The sequence below is a fragment of the Salvia splendens genome, chromosome 3, assembly GCF_004379255.2.
Source record: "Salvia splendens isolate huo1 chromosome 3, SspV2, whole genome shotgun sequence".
In the NCBI taxonomy this organism is placed as follows: domain Eukaryota; kingdom Viridiplantae; phylum Streptophyta; class Magnoliopsida; order Lamiales; family Lamiaceae; genus Salvia; species Salvia splendens.
In genome coordinates, this window is record NC_056034.1 from 8,531,718 (window position 1) to 8,556,631 (window position 24,914).

Below are 24,914 nucleotides of genomic sequence, written 5' to 3' on the forward strand. Positions count from 1 at the left end.
GTGGAGGAGGGGGTCTTCTGACTTGGTGAGTGGTGTTATACTTGGTTTCATATTCGGTGTAGAGAGAGCGCAAGTTATACTCGAGGTTTTGTTGCACAACTGACCGGTCCGGGAGGTTTATTTGAAAGGTTTCTGAGAGGTCGACTCCAAATTCGTCACTGGTATCGGATTGGATTGCTTGAAGGGGACCAAGATCAATTGAACTCAAATTGTTATAATAAAAATCTAAAATTCTAGAGGTACCTGCTAATTTCCATTTTGGATCCAATACCTTTGCAATCAAAAACACGTTAGGAATCTCACTGAAATACTTGAGCCATTTTTCAATCATATAATACAAAACACACATTAACTCGGGAGAAGAGGAAGCATTTTTCATTGAAGTTTTAAAACCAAGGGATATGTACATGCAATGCTCCAAAACACGAACAACAGTGCAATAATAAACACCCGACAATTCAACAGTAGCATTTTTGAAATATTTGAACAATTTAAATAAAGCCAAACTGTTATCCCAACAACTATGCGAAAGATATAAATCACGGTAGGGGTTAGTTCTATAAAAATCACATAAAGCATCTTTATGTGTCAAGGTAGAATTCAGACAATCATATGTCGAATTCCATCTATGAGACACATCCATAGTAAAATTCGTGTACCTGACATTCTTTTGATGGCAATATTTCTTCCATGCTTTGCCAATAGCTGGCTTTTGATGGATTAATCTAACTGCATTTCTAATAGGAGAGACATGCTTTTGCCATAATTCAAGCGCATCCTGTACACATAAATTTAAAATATGGCAAATGCATCTTTGATGAAAATACTTACCTCCAATTACCGGTGTACAAGCCGCAATCAAATCGGCAATACTTGCGGTGTTGGCAGTTGCATTATCAAAACCAATAGAAAATATCTTGTTGCATAGCTGAAACTCATTCAACACTTGTATAATCAAAGAAGCAATTTCTGGTGCAGTGTGTGGACTTTCAAATTCTCTAAAACCAATTAAACGCTTGTTCAAAGTCCAACTGTTGTCCACAAAGTGAACCGTAATACCCATGTATGAATGACGGTTAAAACAATCCGTCCAAACATCTGAGCAAATGTTCACCCTGTGGCCCATGTTAACTAAATAATGTGATAATTCTACCTTTTTCTCCAAGCACTGTCGAACGGTAGATCGTTGCACGGTCATTCGACCTATTCTTTTGATTGCTACATTCAACCCACTTTGCATAGTAACCTCAAAACTTTTGTCATCAAAAACATTAAAGGGCATATGCTTCATAGCCGCCCATCTAGTCATTGTATCATCAAAATTCTTTTTATCATATTTAAATAGAGGCGCACCTGACGAACCCGAGCCGGCGCCGGCGGGTTGGAAGTTTAGTTGGCTTTGGGTAGAGGCAGTGCCGCATTCTACCGGATGCTTTGCCACTAAATGGCGACGGAGGGTGCCATATCCACCACCGGCGGACCATTTGTACACTTTATCGCAATAGTTGCAATAAACATGAAAGTCCGAAGTCTCTTCTTGAGAGTTCGGATCGTGAGGACTTGGAATCACCACCGCCACCTTCTTGTAGTGTTTGATAAAAATGTCCGATTTCAAAGGTTTTGCCGTGTTAGTGGGTGCAGGGGGAGGCATCTCCTCATTTCCGCCGGTGCTAGAAGGAATACGAGAATGCGATCTATCCTCGTTGTTGTCCGAGTCCGACGATATAGTAACGTCGAACTCCTCATCTCCCCTACCCCCGCCTTGTTGCATTTCAGCAAGTAGCATGGCGGTCCTATGATCTTCTTCCATCTACAAATATTATGTACGTAGAAGTTAAAAGTATGAACGCAAAAAAAAATTAATGAAATTTTGTGCATGTGAATTGGAAAACAAATTTTTCATTACTTACTTGCATGCGTTCGGCTGCCAATCAGGAAACCTCGTCCATAACATCTCGACGACTAGGTCGTCGAGATTTTGAGGGACGCGTAGTGCTTTGATCTTGGGCTATTCCCTTGCCCCGATCACCACGTCCCGATCCACCACGAGAAGAAGACATATTGAATATATTGATAAATGAAAAGTAATATGGACTTGGAATAAAATATGTATGAAGTATAAAAGAAGTGGTAAATTATGAGCACAACAAATATAGTAGTGAGTAGAAAGTGTAGAATTAAACTTGCGCAATTAGAGAGAATGATGAGAGAATAGAGAAATGGAGATTGAGAATGAAATCCTTGTTAACACAAGAATGGGGTAAGGAAATATGAAGGAGAAGTGAGGTATTTATAGGAGTAAAATTGGAAGAAATAAAAAAAAAAATTCAAATTTCAAACTTTCAAATTTTCGGCCGAACCGCCGGTTTACCGCCTGAACCGGCGGTTCAACCTCAAAACCGGCGGTTTTTCCACGAAACCGGCGGGTTGGTCCACGGTTTTCCGACACAAACCGCCGGTTTCTGACCTCACCTAGCCCCCTACGCCTGAAAAGCTTCCGGAACCGGCGGAAACCGGTCGGAACCGCCGGTTCAAACCGGCGGTTTTCCTCCAAAACCGGCGGTTTTCGCCCAAAACCGGCGAACCGCCGGTTCATACCTATCCCTACTTTGAACCCCTACGAACCCCTACGAACCCTAGCCGTTCGACCCTTTGAACCGGCGGTTCGAACCGCCGAACCGCCGGTTTTGAACCGCCGGTTCACGGTTCAAGTTATGCCCGAACCTGAACCGGCCCTTATGACCCTCCGACCCTTCAGCCGGTTCAACCCGCCGGTTCCGGGCCCGGTTCCGGTTCATGAACCGGCGGGCCCGAACCGGCGGTTAACCGGCGGGCCGGGCCGGATTGTGCATGCCTACAGCCACTGTTCGTCGCTGTTACAGTGCAGCCCGTGCTGCTGCTGTCTGCCGTTCGTGTGGCAGCTGATCGGAGCAGAAGTCGTTGCCGTCATCCCGATCAGCGCCAATCTCTTCTTACAATAGGCCATATGCTTTCACCTTAACTCTTCCTTCTGTTTTGATTGGAATGGCTAAAGATTGTGAAGAGTGAATGGGTTGATATAATTAAATTGTGGCCTGTAGGATTAATGAGGAAGATGGAAGGTTTGAAAGGCGGAGGGTCTTCATGAACAAAGGAACCGGCCGAGAGGGAAGGAAAAAGAAGAAAGAAGAAGAGTTCTTGGGCTTACCCCATTTTCTTGGAGAGATATTGGGCTCCAAATAAATTAAAAGGTCTTGGGCTCAATTTAATTTGGAAGCCCAAGTTAGAAATACTATTATTATTTGGTGGATTTATCATAATTAGGATCCAAGCTATTTTGTAGGTAATTGGACTCTAATTTATTTTGAAAAGCCCAAATAAATTCATACTTTATGTTTTCATATTTTCCCTCGATAATTAAAACTCACGGGACTTTATTAAATTTTGTTATCTCGTTCTTCACAAACAAAAATTAAAGAACGCTTAACGGCACGACTTATATTTGGTGTTGTTCCAAATATAATTCCTTCAACCATTAATCGATTTACGCGCGTCGTCTTCCAAAAAAAAAATATATATCCATCTCCACGTATTTCATCCGTCTTGCCAAAAATAGCAATGTCATCGTCATTCTTTCAACGAGTCCTTCAAACACGTCTCCTAGAAAACTCCATTATTTAACTAAAAGAGACGTCATTTCTTCATGACACCTTTTAATTAGTACTTAAAAAGTACGGGCGTTACATTCTATCCACCTTAACAGAAATTTCGTCCCGAAATTTGCTCATCTCTTACGAACAACTCCGGGTACTTCTCTTTCATTATCACGTCCAACATCAATTGCATAAACATTCCTCATTTCAAAACATTTACCTTCTCTCTTGTTGAGCGCGGCGAGACGGAATGTTGAGCCTTCAATGAATACTCTTTTAGTCTAGTGAAACGAGTCTAGACTAGATTGAATAAAAGACTCTCGGTCCAGAGCGGAAGGAAAAATTGCTCTGATACCATTCTGTCACGACCGCACTTCCTAAGGATAGGAAGCACGGGGAATCGTGACTCGTGGGGGATTTAAGAGGCGGGGAAGAAGGGGGAACAATCAAAAGGAGTACGACATATCGATCAAAAGATGAAATTTCATTTATCAACAAGGTTTCAAAACTCGAAGGTACACAACGTGAATGACATAGTTTGACAATTCAAAGGAAATCAAGGAAATTCTTATAACTTGGCATAGCGGAAGCATTTGAGAGTTAGCTACTACTATGTATGAAGACACAATAGTAACCAGATCATTTATTGAATACTGTCTCTGTCCAATGCTCAACATCCTCCGTCCTCCGTCCACGCTCAACCTGCACATAGGGAAAACATATGCAGGGGCTGAGTACTTGATGCGCTCAGTGGACAAATGCCAAAACAGTTATATCATGCCACCATTGAGTGACCTCGGGGTTTTAACTTGAAAAGGCCCGAGACACTAAAAATATCTCAATCACAACCTTTCAACTCATCCTCAAATCATTTTTCCTCATCATTTCAAAACACAACCATTTCTTCTTGATTTATTTAAGAAACTGCCATATCTGTTCTTTAGGGTGCCGTGTAAGGGGCCACTTTCCACGAGCACGAAAACCGGCCAACCCATTCGATGACTCACGGTCCTCATCGTGTACACTAGTCCGAGTAGGGACGTACCCTTGCTAGGACCCGAATTCGATTAAACGCATAGTAGGGACTCACTCCCCACTAAGCAATCATCAACATCATCATCAATCTCATCAACATCAATCTCATCAACATCAACATCCTGTGAACGAGAATGTGGCCGCAAACTCGATCACTGGACCGGCCGACCCAAAAGACGGCTCACGATCCCTATTGGTGTACACTAGCCTGAGTAGGGACTCACTCCCTAGTCAGACCCGAATTCGATTTCAATAGGTCTAGTAGGGACAACTCCCTTGCTAAACAAACAGATAGGCATTTCTCAAAACAAAACATGGCATGATATCCTTTTACAAACTTTATTTTCCTCAAAAACGTATTTGAAATATAAATCACTTTTCTGTTAAGGTCGAGCATCAATTCACATCACATCAACAAGTCGAGCATTTCACTACCACTTAAAAAGCTACACAGCGCAACACTTGACAATCACTTTCACTTTAAGCACATAAATCACATAATCATGTAATAATCGCAATCACAGGCATTTCGTCACATAAAATGATGCTCAAACCAATATATCAAATCGAAAGCTCTTAAAAATACTTTAGTTCGAAAGCCCACCTCGATCGTTTAAAGCTTTAACTTGTGCTTCATTCCATCTTTGAAAAGCGTGCGTGAAAAGCCTTCGTCATCATGAGTGTTTCCCTTAGCCTATCTCTTTTAATTTGTAATCTGGCCCAAATTAATTTTCTTCTTGGCCACCTTAATTCTCCACCAAATTAATTTTCTTCTGAGGCCCAAACAAAAGTGGCCCAACATCATTTCCTCTTCACCATCGGTATTTCGCCTCTTCCTCCATTTTAAATTCTTCCCAAAAAAAAAAAAAAAAGAATTTCCCAAAGTCTGCGCCGCATCAGTTTGCAAAGGCACAATGAATTCCTTGCATAATTTCCAATTTCCTCATCAATTGGAATCTTCCCCAAATCATCTCCTCTTTCTCACGTGACTTACATTGCTGCAACTCTTTCTCTCCATCTAATTATCTCTCAATTTTGACAGCAACTCTCCCTCTCTATCCCTCCGTTCTCGGCCTCTCTTTCAACCTCGTCACTTCTCATTCTAACTCGCCGCTGCCTTTGCTTCGCGGCGCTGTTGCTGTCTCGGTTGGCCGTCATCGCCGAGCAGCCGCTACTGCGGTGGCTCTTTGTCACCACGTTCCATCCGTGAGTCCATCGCCGTCACGATCAGCCCTTGCTGCCCGTTGTTGCTGCTGTCCGTTGGTTGCGAGGCTGCTGTTCGGAGTAGGAGTCGTCGCCGTCCAGTCCTCCATCGCCGCCTCTGTCCAGCGCCGCGTCAGCCACTGTTCGTCGCTGTTACAGTGCAGCCCGTGCTGCTGCTGTCTGTCGTTCGTGTGGTAGCTGATCGGAGCAGAAGTCGTTGCCGTCATCCCGATCAGCGCCAATCTCTTCTTACAATAGGCCATATGCTTTCACCTTAACTCTTCCTTCTGTTTTGATTGGAATGGCTAAAGATTGTGAAGAGTGAAGGGGTTGATATAATTAAATTGTGTGACCCTTGGCCTGTAGGATTAATGAGGAAGATGGAAGGTTTGAAAGGCGGAGGGTCTTCATGAACAAAGGAACCGGCCGAGAGGGAAGGAAAAAGAAGAAGAGTTCTTGGGCTTACCCCATTTTCTTGGAGAGATATTGGGCTCCAAATAAATTAAAAGGTCTTGGGCTCAATTTAATTTGGAAGCCCAAGTTAGAAATACTATTATTATTTGGTGGATTTATCATAATTAGGATCCAAGCTATTTTGTAGGTAATTGGACTCTAATTTATTTTGAAAAGCCCAAATAAATTCATACTTTATGTTTTCATATTTTCCTTCGATAATTAAAACTCACGGGACTTTATTAAATTTTGTTATCTCGTTCTTCACAAACAAAAATTAAAGAACGCTTAACGGCACGACTTATATTTGGTGTTGTTCCAAATATAATTCCTTCAACCATTAATCGATTTACGCGCGTCGTCTTCCAAAAAAAAAAAATATCCATCTCCACGTATTTCATCCGTCTTGCCAAAAATAGCAACTTCATCGTCATTCTTTCAACGAGTCCTTCAAACACGTCTCCTAGAAAACTCCATTATTTAACTAAAAGAGACGTCATTTCTTCATGACACCTTTTAATTAGTACTTAAAAAGTACGGGCGTTACACTTTCCTTTGTCGAACAGGTGGACGTTTACTTTGGTCACTATTTATTTTGGGGTATGTTAATATTTTCTGGATCTGTCTCTATTGCAATTCAAATTTCTCTTAATTTTGCGGTGTATACCAAATTTGATTATGGCATACATTTGGTTGTAGCTTGGTTCTTCACTATCAGTTCAGGGCTCTCTGCGTTGCCACCATGAAGTTGAACCGGATAGGAATAGTTATATATCACCCAATGCAGAGCGTGGCTCTTATGAACCACCCCAACTTGTGGAGCATGGAGATCTGCCCAGCCAAACTAGAAGCTCAAATTGTTGTGGTGAATCTAATTGCAGCTCTGCATTGGCTCTTATGAACCACCCCAACTTGTGGAGCATGGAGATCTTCCCAGCCAAACTAGAAGCTCAAATTGTTGTGGTGAATCTAATTGCAGAACTGCTGCATCCATATGGGGCTATATCATGCAAGTGGTATTTCAAGTAAGAATTCACCTTCAGTCCTACAGATTATCTTAGCAAAGATTGCTCGAATGGTATTATGGATAAAAATGCATCTCTTTTCCCTTATAATTAGGCAGAGATTCATTTTGTCTTATTTTGAGCATCTCAATTGCTGTGGACAGAGAACTTACATTATAGGCTTATACGCAGTCCTGCTCTCAAGTTGCTGTTCAATAGCAATGTGTATCTACATGCTTATATGTGAATTTTTCCTTGTTAGTGTAACTTAGGAAATCTGCATCATATTTTATTTGTCATCTGCAGAAAGTAATGTGTTACTAAAATTTGTGTAACCTAAGAAACATATGCAAGGTTCTCATACTTTCATTTCATTCTGGTGTAGATGTCTGCTGGGGCTGTGATGCTCACTGATTCTGTCTTTTGGTTGGTACTCTATCCATCTCTCATTGCCAGAGGTTACAGATTAAGTTTTGTGAGTATAATATTTCCCAGTTATTTTTTTATGATTATCTTTCCACCATTGTGTTGTTTCTAGCGTAGTAGTTCCAACATGAAGGCCAATATCAATTTTTTTCTTTATTGAGATGTCTTACTTCACCATATCTGCCTTATTCCGGTCATTGAGTCAACACTTTATTATTTTCTGCAGCTAATTGTCTCTAAGCATTCTGTCAACGCCATCCTTCTCCTTGGTGACGCAATTTTGAATCGCCTGGTAGTATCTCAATGACCAAGTTACTATCGTTTCTAATGAATTTTTGATTAACGGATCTCTAATTACTTACAGAGATTTCCCTTCTTCCGTATGGCATATTTTGTTTTATGGACGTGTATCTTCGTCATTTTCCAGTGGATCATACATGCCTGTGTATCAATCTGGTACAGTTTCCCCATTCATTGCTGCCTGACATTTTATGATAATTCTTGCAATTTTTGACAAACAATGTGTGAAACCTTCTTGCTGAACAGGTGGCCCTATCCTTTCATGGACTTGTCGTCTCCATATGCTCCTCTGTGGTATGTACTACCATTCTTTGCAACGGTGCAACTTATACATGTTTTTCCGTTTATCCAAGAACAGCGGATTCTTTAACCCTCGTCTTCTCCCCCTTCTCTGATTTTTGCTCTCGTTGCCATTTCTACCATAGTTTAGTTGTCGTTAGGTAATCCTGTTAAACAAAATTTTGCAGGTGTTTAGGCATTGGCCTTCTGGCCCTTCTCTGTTATGGAATATGTTTTTCATATTCAGAGCAAAACAGAGTTATTCATCAAGATAAAATACTCAGATGCCATCGGAGTGCTTGAGAGCTTGAGCGATGTGGCTGCATACAGGTCCTCCGCATTTGTCCACATTTCTCATAACATTGTTGAGTGATATGAGATATGTGTAACTTTTACCAACTTATATAAGCTCTGATTTTCATCTACAATTTTGTAAATAGAGCTTGATTATACCATAGACTCCCATTTTATGGAGTATTTCATTATGAAATACAAGGAATAGAGACAACCAACGAATCCATAATCTTGCAGTAATCAAAAAATGAGACATCAATAAAATTATTATCAACACATGCATGGTAGGCCACAAAGGTTTCAAACAACCAGGAAACATTTGCTGTTGGTAATTCTACAGTTTCGAAAATACAAGATATCATCAATCGGCCTCTTTGAAGTTGTATTCACGGCTCCCACAAATCATGTTAAGGCTTTACACATTCTCTGATAAACTGCTCTAGATGATAGATATCACCTGTTAAGGCAGATGCTTCTGCAGTTGTAACTTTGTTATGGAACTGAGAAAATGCAAAAGCTTCTCCGACTACACCCAACGTATACTCATTTACTCGTATTTGCTGAAGACAGCGCTGTCCTTGAAGCACGAAGTTTGTTGCTGAGGTGAAGACGAAGTAGAGTAGGTTAGTTATGAACCTTTGTGAGAAACATACTACTCAAAATTCACTACTAAGTGAAGAATAATAATGGACAGATCAGAGATGATGGATGAAATGATCTCACATTTCCTTCTCCAGCTGTCGTCGGATGAAATCCGTTGACATCTTGTTGCACAGGAGTAGTAATGGAGTCTTTCCTTTCACTACGCTTGCATTGGTCAGAATATCGTACAGGTACCTTCACCAGGAAAGACGATACAATATGAGCAAGCGATGGCTCTCAAAGTGTAAACGTGTGCATTGCATTTATGGACATACTCAGAAGCAACACGAAGATGTGGTAGAAACTCCACAGAATCCACCCAGCTGCTTGAGACAAGAACTCATCCAGTTTAGCTACAAGCTGCGAATGACCAGGAACATCAACTACGTGAACGGGCTTCATTTTGCCCTTCTGCAACTATTAGCACCACCCCTTACCTCGGCATGAATAGTTGTGCAAAGATATAAGGGAGTATTACCTTATTAGCCTCGGAGTGCAGTAAAAAACGCCCTTCATTTGGTTTCATTGATGTTACAGAGTCCCGGTGAGAGAAGCCATCACGAAGCTAGAGGAGAGACAGCATACATGTATACCAAAGCAGATAAAGGGCCAAAATTTTTCATTGACAGCATCCACATAATCTTACTTACATGGTAAAAGAGAACAGTTATCCCACTCCCACTAAGGCCAGTGAATAGAATGGTGTTTGCTGATCTATGCTTTAAACGATATACTGCAAAGAAAGAGTTGTTTAATTGTTAATGTCAGCCAATTTGTAGGCAATGTTGGTGAAACAAGATCACAAGTTTAATTGAACTGAAACAGAGTTGAGACTTTGTCGATATCAAAACTTACTGACTGTAAATAGAAAAGCGGTGAATAGAACGATCCCAATCGCGGTGTATAGCTGCCCCGGCGGGATCTCTTGAATAAATTCTTGCGCTTTGCTCAATAATTGCTGCCATTGGATCTTCAATTCATCTAATTTCTCTTTTTCCATCGTCTCTGTTCACAAAATCGAGTACAGTTAGAACCGAGATTCTAATTTGAAATTTGAGATGAATTTAGCACAAGGGAAGTTAATGGTGATGGATTTTCTCAGCTTAGAGTGGCAGTCTTTTTGGCAAAATTCCAAGAAAGGACGTCATGGGAGCTCTTATCCGCCATTTGTACCCGCAAAAAAAAAATTTCCAATGAAGGGAAAGACGCGAGCGTGTCTCGCGTGTATAAATATGAAACACGCGTCTCTCTCTCGCGTGTATAAACAAACACGCATCACCGTGTCGCGTCGTTGTTTATACACGCATGAGGCTCATGCGTGTTTGCCTCACACCTGAATTTCGTCGGAGAAAAATGGCTTTTACGGCCTTCATTGTAAGCTCCGCTCTCTGCAATTCATGCTTGTTTATGATTAATGTGCTCGATTGTTTTGTTTATGCTCGTCTTTGCAGCACTGTAACAATTTGTCGGAGTCACTCAAGTGCAAGGACAATGGGAGACCGGTGGTCCTCGGCCGCGATTCTAACGGTCGGCAGTCGCTGCGCTTCCAAGCTTCTTGACCACTTCCAATCAGTTCGTTGACGGCATCCTGGTTCCTAAAGTGATACTCGTCTCCGCATTTTCTCAGGAACTGTCAATCCTTCTCTGTCTCAGGTCTCTGCTTCTTTATACACGCATGAGCCTCATGCGTGTATAAACAACGACGCGACACGGTGATGCGTGTTTGTTTATACACGCGAGAGAGAGACGCGTGTTTCATATTTATACACGCGAGACGCGCTCGCGTCTTTCCCTTCATTGGAATTTTTTTTTTTGCGGGTACAAATGGCGGATAAGAGCTCCCATGACGTCCTTTCTTGGAATTTTGCCCAGTCTTTTTCAGGAAGTCTCTTCCCCAGAAAACTGTTTGTCGGTAAGTTAGCTAATTATGGTAGTAGGGGTGTGAATTACTAGTATCTTTTGCATACAATTTTTTAGTTATTTCTAATATGTAATGATGGCTAAAATAATGGAGTTATTGATACTAGTACATAACTTTTTTTTTCCTTCATATTTCACATTTATGAATTTCGATAAATAAAAGTAATTGATGAAATTTGATTTTGATGTGGTAATACAAATATCCATTAGTATTTGTAACATTTTGACCCAAAATATTAAGATTCATTAATTGATATTCATGTCATAGAATCATGTATAGCTTTTATTAGTACATGTTAATCTCTAGACTACTATTTGTAATAATATAAACTTTGATAAAGTCACCAAGAAATACATGCCTTCAAATTCACATTTCCACGCACATGGCGTGAGACCAACGTTTTAAACTAAGATCGAATCATAATTTTGAAATTTGTTTAGTTGTCCCATAATTTTAAATTTGAGGGAAATTACTTACTACTTCTGGCCACGAAAAATAGACAAATTTATAAATAACACGGGTTTTAATGCACAATTGGTAAGTAAGAGAGAGATGAAAGAAAAGTGTGGTGGAAGTAATGTTAGTAGATTATGAGGTCCACTTTTAGAATGATTTGTAAGGTTGATATTGGTTTAAAACTTTTCATTTTTAGAATTAGTCTAATTTTGGTGGACGGTCTAAAATAGTAAAATTGGTCTATTTCTTGTGTACGGGGGATGTAGTATGATGTGGAATAGAAAGTATTATGTTATATTGATAAAATATTCGACTACTTAAAAGGCATGGTTCAATTGTGATGCTCCGGAATTTCGTTCCTTTCTTTCGAGATAAATCGAATTTATTAGCTCAATTAATTCTCGTTTAGAAGGCATAGAATTTTCGTTGTAATTTCCGACGTTGGAATAAATTAAGTATTGTTGTTGAAAGAAACAAAGTGCAAAGAAAATTATTTCAAGGATAAAAGTAAAGGATATACTTTTATTAGATAAATACTTTGAGGAGTATTATTTCATGAATAATGGAGATACAAATAGTACATGTTTACATACGTGAAAGAGACAACACACACCTACACTACTCCATTCATCCTACCAACTCTAGTAAGCAAATCTAGAAGTTAACTAATTTGGTATGGGAACCAAATAGCTACAAGAAGAGATCCTCTTTCCCCCACCTTCTCCCTTCTCGATTCTTGCTCCCATAAAACTCCAATTTTGGATAGCCATTGTACCTACAATGTTAACACAAAAAGGAGTATCAAATTTTGACACATAAAAGAGGGGAAAGGAGACACAAGCTCAATTAAGAGCATCTCCAATGGAGGCTAGCAGACCGGCTAGCGCCTTGTGTATCAAATTTTGACACATAATTGAGGGGAAAGGAGACGCAAGCTCAATTAAGAGCATCTCAAATGGAGGCTAGCGGATCGGTTAGCCAATTCCCGGCGCTGGCCGGTCTGCTAGTCGAACCATTGTAGGCGGCGAGCGAAAAAACGGTGAGAATTTCGGCAAGCGCACACCGATTTTTTAGCGTTGGCCGATCGGCCAGCCGCCATTGTAGGCGGGCGATCGGCGAGCACTTTTTTTAAAAAAAATTCAAAACACTATATATACGCGATTTGCACGTCATTTTCATTCGTACCGCTTGTTTTAACGATTTATCTCTCTCACTTAATTTATGTACAAGAGTAATAAAGCAAAATGGAGAACAACAACGAGGGGTTTCCAGTGACGAGCGGGTCTCAAACTCCCATGGTACCCGCGGGAGGTGGATGGGGTCCGATGGCCGGGTACTACAACATGTACCCTTGGCAGCAGATGATGTCCGGGATGGCAGCCTGGGGAAGTATGCCGGGATGGCAGGGGATGCAGGGCGGGCAGTGGGTACCGGGGATGCAACCCTGGATGCAGATGATGCCAGGGTGGGCAGCCGGAATGCAGATAATGCCGGGGTGGCAGCCGGAGATGCAGCCCGGATGCAGGGGACGCCGAGGGGGGGGAATAATGTCTATTGCCCCAGTCTCACACCTAGTGAACTGCATCTCCGATGGGGTCGATGTGTGTGAAGAAGCAGTCAAAAAATCAAGACTGGGGCGATAGACATTGTCCCCCCCCGGGCGTCCCCTGCATCCACGGCTGCCACCCCGGCAACATCTGCATCCCGGCTGCCACTCCGAGTCATCTGCATCCCGGGTTGGTACCCCCTGCCCGCTCTGCATCCCTTGGCATCCCGGCATACTACCCCCGGCTGCCATCCCGAGCATCATCTGCTGCCAAGGGTACATGTTGTAGTACCCGGCCATCGGACCTCATCCACCTCCCACGGGTACCGTGGGAGTTTGAGACCCGCTCGTCACTGGAGTAGACTCATTGTTGTTCTCCATTTTGCTTTATTGCTCTTGTACAGAAATTAAGTGAGAGAGAAAAGTCGTTAAAACAAGCGGTGCGAATGAAAATGACGTGCAAATCGCGTATATATAGTATTTCGAAAAAAAAAGTGTTGGTCGATCGCTCGCCAATCGCCCGCCTACAATGGCGGCCAGCCGATCGGCCAGCGCTCAAAAATCGGCGTGCGCTCGCCGAAATTCTCGATGTTTTTCCGCTCGCCGCCTACAATGGTTCGGCTAGCAGACCGGCCAGCTCCGGGAATCAGCTAGCCGGTCCGCTAGCCTCCATTGGAGATACTCTAATAGGCAAGCTAGGACAGCCAAGGGGCTGCGGTTCTGGCTGTGAGAACAGCCACAATTTGTCCCATTGCAACTTGCATCATCTAGGAATCAAAACCAAGCTGCCACCAAGTAAGAAGACTCAACCACGAGCCAAAAATTGAGGAGTAGAGACCCCTTTATCGAGACTCAAGGAGCAGCCAAGGGAGGACTTTTCTTTCCCCAAGAATTTCACCAATTTAGTATAATCAACATAATCACAAAGCTCAAAAGTAAGCCAAGCATGTGGCCTCGAAATGGAAGGATCACCCCCCAAGATTTCAGACGCAAAAGGCTAAAAAATCGAGGCCTATATAGGCTGCCATCACCCTCTCCTCAGTCCCCACCACTTCGACACCATAAGCTTACACACACCAACGAGTTCAGCGAGGAGTGGAGGGAAAGGCGAGGAGAGGCAGCGGCAACACAGAGGGACAGACCAAAACCGAGAAAATCACCAAGCAAGGTATCCTCCACAAAACCCACAGCTTGCATCAATTAGGAGCATCATAGATAGTCAAGGAACTTAGAACATAGATGCTCAGTAACTAGATACGAACCATAGCAAAATGTAACATTTAAGGGGAGACAACGAATGCTCATTTCAGTGAGCTAAATTCTCATCTCAAAATCAACTTTAATGCAACGCAATGAATTTTCCCCATCACCACTTAGCTACTGAGGTAAGAACTCAAAGCAAGGAATCAACTTTAATGCAACGCAATGAATTTTCCCCATCACCACTTAGCTACTGAGGTAAGAACTCAAAGCAAGGAATCAAGCTTCAAAAGGGAAGGGGGAGCGGGACTTAGCTTGGGGCAGAGACCCACGGGCCGTCCGGAGATGAGCGAGCACCGATGGAGCCCCGAATATCGCCGTGAAGACCGGCTTTCCACGCGCGACGGGGAGAGAGGGACGGAGGGAGAAAGGTGACGCCTTTCCCCTCAATTGGTGACTTCGCCGAGAGGGAGAGCGCTCGCCGGAGGGCGTTCGACGGAGGGAGCGGGCGTGAGCCTCCGGTGAGTGCCGTGGGCCGTGGCTGCCTCACGATGGAGGCAGCGGTGAACGGCGAGCGGTGAAGGAGGCAGCGGCGAACGGCGAGGGGCGAACGGCGGGAGGAGCTGCTGCTCGCGGGGTAGAGGTCGGCACGAGAGCTGGCACAGTGCCCCGACTACGACGGCGGAGGAGCCGCGTGTCCCCGGAGAGAGAGCACGCGCTGCCAGAGACGACAACTCGCCAGGCAGCGACGCCTCCTCTCCACCATTGATTTCGTCAGAAGGAAGAGAAGCCACTCCGGGCGTGAGTTCGCCGGAGAGGGGGAGTGATGGCGGCGACTTCTCCGGAGAAGCCGTGAGGAAAACCCGCCTTTCAGAATTTAGAATGAGAATGGGAGAGAGAGTCATGATGGAGAGGGGGTATATTTGAGCCTATTGGGCCACTTGATTAAACTAGGCCAATGATTTAATCTTTAAAGGAACTTGGGCTATGGGGATTAAATTAATAGTTGGCCCATTTCATTTCTATAATTAAGTGGTGTATTTATTTGGGCCAAGGCATAAAATAATTGTTGGACTTGAAGTTTAAGTGTGTTGATTTGGAATTAAATTTAGAATTGGGCCGAGCGATTTTAAGGACTTAAGGTTGGACTCCATAAATTATTTTTGATGGACTTGGAATTAAATATTGTTGGAGTAGAATTAATTTAAGGATTTGAGCTTGAAGCTTAATAAATTAATTCCCGGATAAGGTATTAAATTACCAAAGATGGAAAGGTGTTAAGGGAAGGCGTGAAGGGCAGACCGGCGTCGCCCCGCGACGCCATGGACGGCCTTAAGAAAAATCCGGAGGAAAAGGATTTAAGAAGGGATTTCTCAAGAATCCATATATTATTAAATAAGTGCCCAATTATTTATTTTAGAGAAAATAGAATTTCTCCAATATTGGTAAAGAGAATAATTAGATTCTGTAGAGCATTGAAGCCCGAGATAGGATTAAGAAAAATCCTATAAGCCGAGACTAAGATATAGGTGCTATCCTTTAGGATGCATGCGTTCTTTTCTCATAAAAATAATTCAAGTACTAATTAGCGTGCTACGCTATTTATTTTCAAAGGATAAATTGTTCAAGGGCAAGTGAGGCCAGACGAGAGTTGTTAAGTGGAGATAAGCGTATCAGGTGGGCTTTCTTTTAAATATCCAGCACATTAGTGTGGATATGAAGCAAATACTTTTGAAGTTATGAAATATCATCTTTTCTCAAAATGGAGCTGTGGTTATTTTAAAGTTGTTGTCATGCCATAAAATGTTTGTTTTCGAGGCCTGTCTATTGGGGCTATATGCCGAGAGTTTTGACGATGCCAAAACTAAGTAACGAATTCGGTTCCCAATGGGACCGCAAATCCTGTTAGGAATAACGTGCACAAGAGCCTTGAGCCATCCTAGAGAGCTTGGCCGGCCATGGTATCCGTGAAGGTGGCCACCTTCTCGGTACACGACTTTTCAGACAAGGTATGAGTTTAAAGAACTTAGACTGCAGCCGGACTTTTAAGATCACAAATGAATTTAGTATGCTCGGGCCTTTTAAGAAAAACCCTGTGTGATACTGTTGGTGGATGACAACTATATAATGTATGCTTTGTTTTTGGCAAGTGTCCACTGAGTACTCCTGTACTCAGCCCTGCGTGTATTTATAAATGTGCAGGTTGAACGTCAAGAGGAAGGAGTATGGATCGAAGTCGATGTTATTAAATAATCAAGTGGATTTCTCGACGATTCATGTCTTCATACACGAAGTCATTTAGTAAAGACCTATTCCGCTGTACTTTTGTTAAGTGAGAACTTCAAAGTCTCACCATCGAACTCTGATTTAGTTGATAAGAGCAATTATTCTATTTTTGAGACCTTGTGATTAAATACTTGGCTCCTATTTTATGGTACCTTTCGATCGGCTTTTCGGCAAGTTCCTTGAATTTTACCCCTTTCTTTTTCCCGCTTCTATAATCCCCCTTATTAGTCGCGAATTACCCATTTTCGCTATCCTTAGCAAAATAGGGTCGTAACATCAATATACTTAATCAGTCAAGTCTTTAATTTTTACATATATAAGCGTCACACCAATAAATTCAGACATGTAGTATGCCAAAATTTAACCATAAAACTATTTTTAAAAATGTCAAAATAGCAGTATTAACCATAATTCCGACTAAACTTGTGTTTTTTTTCGGTTTATCCTTTAAACAACCTGTGTTACTCAGATTGAATCTAAGATAATATTGGTCTTGACTAGATCATTAAAAGACATTGTAACGACTAGAAATCACCCTCTTCCATTTAAGAAAAGATTGAAATAAATGGAACCAAAATAAAAGATTGAAATAAATGTAGCATTATTAGTTGGATAGGGATGAGCAAAAACCTCACAAATCGAATTTCCGAACCAATCCAACTCAAAATTTGAAATTTAGTTTTTTTTTTTTATTTCGTAACGTGCGATTTTATTTTTTAGAAAATTTTGATGTTTTGTTCCAGTTCAGGTATAAAAAATTGAATTTAATTTTATTATTATAGAACTATATATTTCTATTTTTATATATTTAACTAATTTATATTTTCCTGTTCCATAGTAGTAGAGTTATTTTGCCATTTTGATACGTTCTATAGTAGTCGAGTCATTTTCCTTTTTAGTAAAAGTCAACATATTTCTTCTCAGTTACTTCTCTCTCTTTCTCATACTTTCTTCTCTCTATTTTTTCCTCTCTCATACTTTATTATCTTTTTATTTAATACATTACACAATTTTATTAATCATCATGTAGAAAAGAAATGATTCCACTACTATGGAACGAATGAATACTACTTACAAACTAAAAGTCAACTTAATGAATCGTTGAAATATATGCATGTGGCACACATAATATTTGAATAATTGATTTTTTGAATTTTTTTATTTTATATTTTTGGATATTGTTATACAATTTCGGTCAGTTTAGATTGGTTTTGTGGTTCAATTTTTCTGGTTAGATATTATTTAAATTTCAATTTGGCTTTTTTTTTTGTCACAAGTGTACCAACCTGCCTTTGGCTCGATTTTTAGTTATTAGGAAAGTTCAGTTTTTCCGTTCGTTTTAATTTGGGTGTTCCCCTAATTATACCATCACCATATCCCTAGATTGCTTCGCATTGTTCATGGACTTTGACAGGTCAAATTAGGGAGGCTGAAATTAGTGCTACCTTAACAACTAGTGGGTACATTTAATAAACACTAATTAATAAATAAATGCATAAATAACTAGTGCTTGCAATGGTTGTAGAGTATTTATTTTAGCCAGGTCATCACCATATATTATACCTATGCTAAATGATATTTCATCTTATATTTCGCATTATTAAGTTTCTGTCACCTATAATCCCTTAAAGAGTGAGATAATACTTAAATTCCACGGGTGTCCTTCGTCGCAATATTTTTCCTACATCCCATTATTAAATTCATATTTTATAGTATAATACTAGTTAATAATAATATATTTTAATTACGAAATAATGAACTTTACTTAAAATTTATTACTACTACTTGAAATTAAAACTAGATACCGTATTACCGTTAATATACATGATTAGTTATTAACAACAAACCTAAAATTCAATACAATTGTAAACTCTTATACAGTAAAGGGACAAAAAGACAAGAAATTAAAATTAGACAAAAGTTTAAATCAACTTAATAATTGAAAATAAAGCACCGAAACATAGAGATTGGTTTAGATAGATTGAGATAGCATATCCAAGTACGTACTTTAAATCTTATGTAAACTTTCTCATCTGAAATCAAAACTTGGAAAAGCTATTTGACTAATATATGGTAATTATAATATACATTTATTTAAGAGTATTTATAATAAATAAAATAATAAATTTAATCCAATTTACATACATAAGCTTATACAGATTTTTATAGATTAGAGAAAATATTTTGTGATCAATCATAATATCCAAATAATGCTGCTCAACCATAAAACGAGAATAGTGCTATGGGAATTTGAGGCATTCCATTTCCCATTATAGCATTCCATCTCTATTTTTCTATTACAATGAAATTCGCATGTGAATGGGAGTCTTCCATATTTTTGATATGGAAAATGAAGTACTTATTCAGCAGTCCAGTATTGACTTGACTTCTTGCATCAAAACTTCAAAATCGATCGACTCAACTCAAACGTATTGATTTCAAACTTGATAACTAAACTAAAATACAGTAGTAGTACTATTAAAGAACAAATCACACACTCACCTATTCTTATGCATACCGATTATATTGACTTAAAAATTATTTCCAATATATATAAGTGGCATATTTTAATAATGTATATTTGGAAAATGGAAGTGAGATTCAATTCATATATCTGGTATTATGAATATAAATATATGTGATGTAAAATTACATACCAAACAAAGTGTGCATTTTAGGATTATTAATTTTTTAGCACAAGTAGGTGTACCAGGGTATATGTCAAATTCGGCGGTCCATTTCCCGCTTGATATAAATATAACTAATAAATATATAACAAATTATACTAATTTTTGTCATGTTAATTGAACCCCCTAACTATAAATATAAGTAGGTGGATTACCAGATTTCAAGCTGTGAGTCGTTCTAGTCTGCGCCAACAAATTCTCTCAGTCTCATCTCCAATCCGCTTTCGTTCAAACAGTAATATCTCTGCTCTCTTTCTATCTTCTAATCTCAGCTATATGAGATATATGCAATGTTGAGTTTTGATTTGTTGATTTTGGACTCTGAATCTTAGATTTATTAATGCTTGTTTCTGATCTGGGGATTGGATCAGTGTTTTTCTTTTAATTAGCTGGTTTGGAAATCAGGTTAATAGGAAAATGGCGAGGAAGAAGATCAGAGAGTACGACTCCAAGAGACTGTTGAAGGAGCATTTCAAGAGGATTTCTGGATCCGATTTGGAAATCAAATCTGCTCAGGTGAGCTCGATGTTTGTGGTAGTTAGTTAGACTGATTGGTTTTGTTGAGATCTAGTCCTTTTTATATTGTTTTCGTATTATTTGGCTAGAGATTTACATTCTGCGTGTTGTTGGGGAAGAATATGTGGTAGAATTAAATCTAGCATAATGAATATAATGCGATCTAAGGAAGATAATGATACTCCTAATATGCTATGATTGGCGGTGCAGTTCACCTGATTCTCTTTTTCCTTGTTACTCAAAGTAGCTGTACTTTAAATAGGTTTCTCATCTGAGCTAATCATATAGAACTGTACCTAACTCATGCGCCTTTTGATTGGAATTTGGAAATTCATTTTTCGTTTTCAGTGACAATATAAATTAAATCACCTAAAGTTAGGTAAATAATCAGGACAACTGTATTGAGCAAATTTATAGTGTACTTTCTTGAAGATGTACTGAAAATGTGGAAGAAATGTCAACAAAGTTTACTCATTCTGAATGGACAATACGAATGTCGGAAAACCTGCATCAAACCGGTTTGTACATTGATTTTACTTTGTACTATTATCAGCTTTGTTGAAAATTGATGCAACAGCCATGCAATGATACTTGGCTTGTATGTGGCAGAGTTTACATTTATAATTCAAACTGTTAGCTTGCATCATCTTGATTAAGAACCCAGTTTCAAGCCTCTTCAGGCTTCAATAAACCAAAATCTGCTTGTAATGTTTTAGGTGACTGAGTCTACTGATTTTAATCAACTAGTAGACAAAGAGCCATGGCTTTCATCTACAAGATTGGTTGTCAAACCTGATATGCTGTTTGGGAAACGTGGTAAAAGTGGTCTTGTTGCTTTGAACCTAGATTTGGCCGGAGTTGCTGCTTTTGTGAAAGAGCGACTTGGCAAAGAGGTACATGTTGATTTTTAGTATTTCTTGTGCTAATTCAGTGTTATACTGGCACAATATCAGATATCCTATGATAAGAAGTGATTTTAGCTTAATTCAATACTCTGCCTGACACATATCTTGTGTGAACAGGTAGAGATGGGAGGCTGCAAAGGACCCATTACTACATTTATTGTTGAACCATTTATTCCTCACAATGAGGAATTCTACCTAAACATTGTCTCTGATAGGCTTGGTTGTAGCATTAGCTTTTCAGAATGCGGAGGAATTGATATTGAAGAGAACTGGGACAAGGTCAAAACTATATTTGTCCCAACAGGTGCATCCTTTACAGTAGAGCTATGTGCTCCACTCGTGGCGACACTTCCCTTAGAGGTAAATTGTCAATAAACAATCTTCCTCTTAACATTATTGTTGCTGTTTCACTTATTTACTGCACGTATTGAATATATACTTCCATTTCGCCATTGCTTATACATAATTTTTTGTGCTGCAGGTCAAACCTGTAATTGAGGAGTTCATCTCATTTGTATATGCTCTATTTTTAGGTAGGTGTAAGATCTTGCAAAGCAAGCCTCCTTCTTAAGGTTAAGGTTGTAATCTTCTCTAGAGTTTTGAAAATAACCTGGTTTATCTTTATTTAGATTTGGACTTCACTTTCCTTGAGATGAACCCTTTCACCTTGGTTAACGGAAAGCCTTATCCTTTGGATATGAGAGGCGAGCTTGACGATACTGCTGCTTTCAAGAACTTCAAAAAGTAATACTATGATCGTATTTTTCTGTTCGTTATATGAGATTAACTTTCAGGCAGTTCATAAACATATTAACCTTTGTGTGCATGGTATTGCTTTAATATGTGTAAAAAATCATCAAACTATATTAATTGCTTATATAACCTCGATCTTGCAGATGGGGAAATATTGAATTCCCGTTGCCTTTCGGAAGAGTTATGAGTCCAACAGAGAGCTTTATTCATGGACTTGATGAGAAGGTACTCATTGATATGTAGATTCTCTTATAAAGCTATTTGTCTCCGAATTGGTATTCACACCATTTTAATCTCAAATGTGGAAGCATTTTTCCCCCTTGCATTATTCACTCACAAAACCGGCACCTGCTTTTTTAATGCACAATTAAAGTTCGTATATATCATTATTTGCAGACAAGTGCATCATTGAAGTTCACTGTCTTGAACCCCAAAGGGAGAATCTGGACCATGGTTGCTGGAGGAGGTGCAAGTGTCATCTATGCTGATACTGTATGTTCCTCGTCTTAATGTTATTATATTTCACTTGACTTTACTGAAATTGTTCTCCATTTTCTTGTCAATTGGTAAATATCCAAGTTTCACACGGTTTCTCAAACCTGGTAATAGGTTGGAGATCTTGGTTTTGCTTCTGAGCTTGGGAACTATGCGGAATACAGTGGTGCTCCCAACGAGGAGGAAGTCTTGCAGTATGCCCGAGTAGTGATTGATGTAAGAATCAATTTCTTGCATTGAGTAGAAACTCAGGATCACTTCTTACGCATGCTAATGAGTTGTTTACAGTGTGCAACTGCAGAACCTGATGGCAGAAAGAGAGCCCTCGTGATAGGTGGTGGAATAGCTAACTTCACTGATGTTGCTGCCACATTCAGTGGCATCATCCGTGCTCTAAGAGAAAAGGTATATACCAAAACCTCACGCAGACTAATATATGTATAACTTCTCATCGAGAAAGCTCGGCTCCTGATGTGGTTGATGTTGTACCAGGAAGCAAAACTCAAGGCTGCCAGAATGAGCTTGTATGTCCGAAGAGGAGGGCCTAATTACCAGAAGGGACTTGAGAAAATGAGGATTCTTGCTGAAGAAATCGGCCTTCCTATTGAGGTATACATACATTGTTGATATAATGTGGTTGAAACCTGCAAAGGTTTTCATGGCAAAAGTCCTTACTGATTGATTTGTTTGGGATGTAGGTTTATGGACCCGAGGCAACCATGACTGGAATCTGCAAACAGGCTATTGAATGCATCAGTGCAGCTGCTTGAAGATGCTATAATCCTCAATTTCAACTCTTTTATCTGTCTTTTTCTTTTAAGTTTAACCAATCATTTTGGATTGCGTTTCTTCACTGTTTCGTAAATGGGTCTCAGAAATTGGTCTGTATGCCCTTATCCAGTAATATTGTGAGTTAGAAGGTCAAGGATTTATTATGAATGGTGAAGCACCTCTCAATTTACTTATCCCAATAAAATGCTGTATGAAATTGCAATGAGATTCTGCTTTTGCTTTTCTATTTCTATATACCTGAGAATGTATACGCATAATGCCGTACGTATAAAATTAATACAACTATAAATTTGTGATCATCACCATGAATTCAATATTCTATATCAGTTAGCGTAAGATAATTGGTTTGGGGTTTATGAGCCAAATGAGCTTTTTCTTTTGATAAATTTGTTTTTAAGTTGAATTTTCATGTTTAGTTTGTAATATTTGTATTTTTTTTAAAGATCCGTGGATTTTGAAGTTATGGTTTGGGAAAGGACCAATGTGATCGTAAACCAATGACTTCGTTTGAAAAACAATTAAAAATAGTAGCTTGGTAAAAAAAATCAATTGTAATCCACGTTGGCCCTTTAGAAGGTCCATTGTTATCGACTTCAATGTCTCACACCACTATGTATGTAAGATAATTAGTGTGGGGGTATACAGACGTTGGCCATTAAGTGAAGTCAGATTTGTATGCAATTTATAGACTAAATGAATTCTCTTTTATTATTTTCTCTATCTAATTTTAACACTTTAGAGACAGATTGCAATACATCAGTCACATGCCAAGATTTTTTAGAGAAAGAGCAACCAAACAATTTTTTCCTATAAAAACAAATATGGCCTCTAATCATCAGCTATAGTGGAAAACTGAACGGACCTTTATCTTAATCTAATGCTTTGTACAACACATTTTTCATACATATCACAATAATCACAAAATTATGTTGGTACATATAAATAACTGTACAATCTTTTTGCCAGCATTTTACTTTCTGTATAGAATATGTTTGGCAACAATAAATGTAAGAAAACCTAACTAAACAGGCTCAAAAACAATGGCAATGTCTCGCACTATGATCATCAGAATAGCATCTTGTAACGAATAAATGAACTTTACGGCAAAGACAATCCTTTGTACTAATTAGTTGAATGAGGTTTGAATAATTAGATTAAGAAATTGTAAAAGAAAAAAGAAATACTGGAACCCTAAAATGTAAATTGCCAAATTGGCTCCTCTTAAGAAAGTACTATTACAGCTGAAAGAGTTTGAATAATATAAATAATATAGTAGTAATATATTACTCCATAAGCTTAATTATTGTCGTGAAATAATTTATATCCTTATATCTGAATTTCCTTTCCCAACAAAATAAATTGTCATAAATTGGACGAAGTAAGTTATGTTCAAAATTGAAACGTGGTACAAAGAAAGTAGTAGTATGTAAAATAAATGAGTAGTCTCAGTCCATGTGCACTTGCATAAGCTTTTTCATGTGATAAGATGTCATGTCACACAACATTTAGTTGACCAAACAAAACATGACACGTAGACACGGTGGAGAACAGATCTTCCATTTCTCTAAGAGCATCTCCAATGCCGGCGTCAAAATCGCGACGCCGATTTTTCGCCGACGCCGGTTCTGACGCCGAACCATTGGAACCGGCGTCGGCGAAATCGGCGTGGCCATGCCGATTCGCGCGATGACGCCGGTTCTGACGCCGATCCTCACGGCGCCATTGTGGGTCCCGGATCGGCGTCAAACCGGCGTCAGATTTTATTTTTTATTTTTTTTTCTTTTGAAAACACTATATATACGCGCTTTGAATGTCATTTTCATTCGCACCACTTGTTTTAACGAGTACTCTCTCTACCTTACTTTCTGGTGAAGACGATCCGGTGCGCATCAGATGCGAAGAAGGCCTACTTTGCGACGCGGCAGGAGTCGGCGCGAAAGGACGTGGAGCGCGCATTTGGTGTGCTTCAGGCTCGATGGGCTGCAGTTAAGGGACCAACGCGTTTGTGGAATGTTGACTGCATTGCTGATATACTGTACGCCTGTATTATCATGCACAACATGATTGTCGAAGATGAAGATGTACAACT

General features: G+C 39.7%; 1 protein-coding gene and 1 pseudogene across 2 annotated transcripts; one reads left to right on the forward strand and one right to left on the reverse strand.

Annotated features, from left to right (window-relative positions):
* Nucleotides 1-8,914: 8,914 nt before the first annotated feature.
* Nucleotides 8,915-10,347, reverse strand: LOC121794026 (annotated as a pseudogene).
* Nucleotides 10,348-19,459: 9,112 nt separating this feature from the next.
* On the forward strand, nt 19,460-23,030 carry LOC121794728 (ATP-citrate synthase alpha chain protein 1). 2 transcript variants are annotated; one of them, XM_042193032.1, is made up of 12 exons: nt 19,460-19,599; nt 19,770-19,880; nt 20,597-20,773; nt 20,903-21,145; nt 21,267-21,318; nt 21,415-21,529; nt 21,682-21,763; nt 21,935-22,030; nt 22,148-22,249; nt 22,322-22,438; nt 22,526-22,642; nt 22,732-23,030. In XM_042193032.1, the coding sequence occupies exons 2-12, from the start codon at nt 19,782-19,784 to the stop codon at nt 22,801-22,803; spliced, it is 1,272 nt and encodes a 423-aa protein (XP_042048966.1). In that variant the 5' UTR covers nt 19,460-19,599; nt 19,770-19,781; the 3' UTR covers nt 22,804-23,030. The 2 variants fall into 2 exon arrangements, with proteins under 2 accessions (XP_042048966.1, XP_042048965.1); XM_042193031.1 differs by having other exon boundaries at nt 19,506-19,599; nt 19,736-19,880.
* Nucleotides 23,031-24,914: the final 1,884 nt, after the last annotated feature.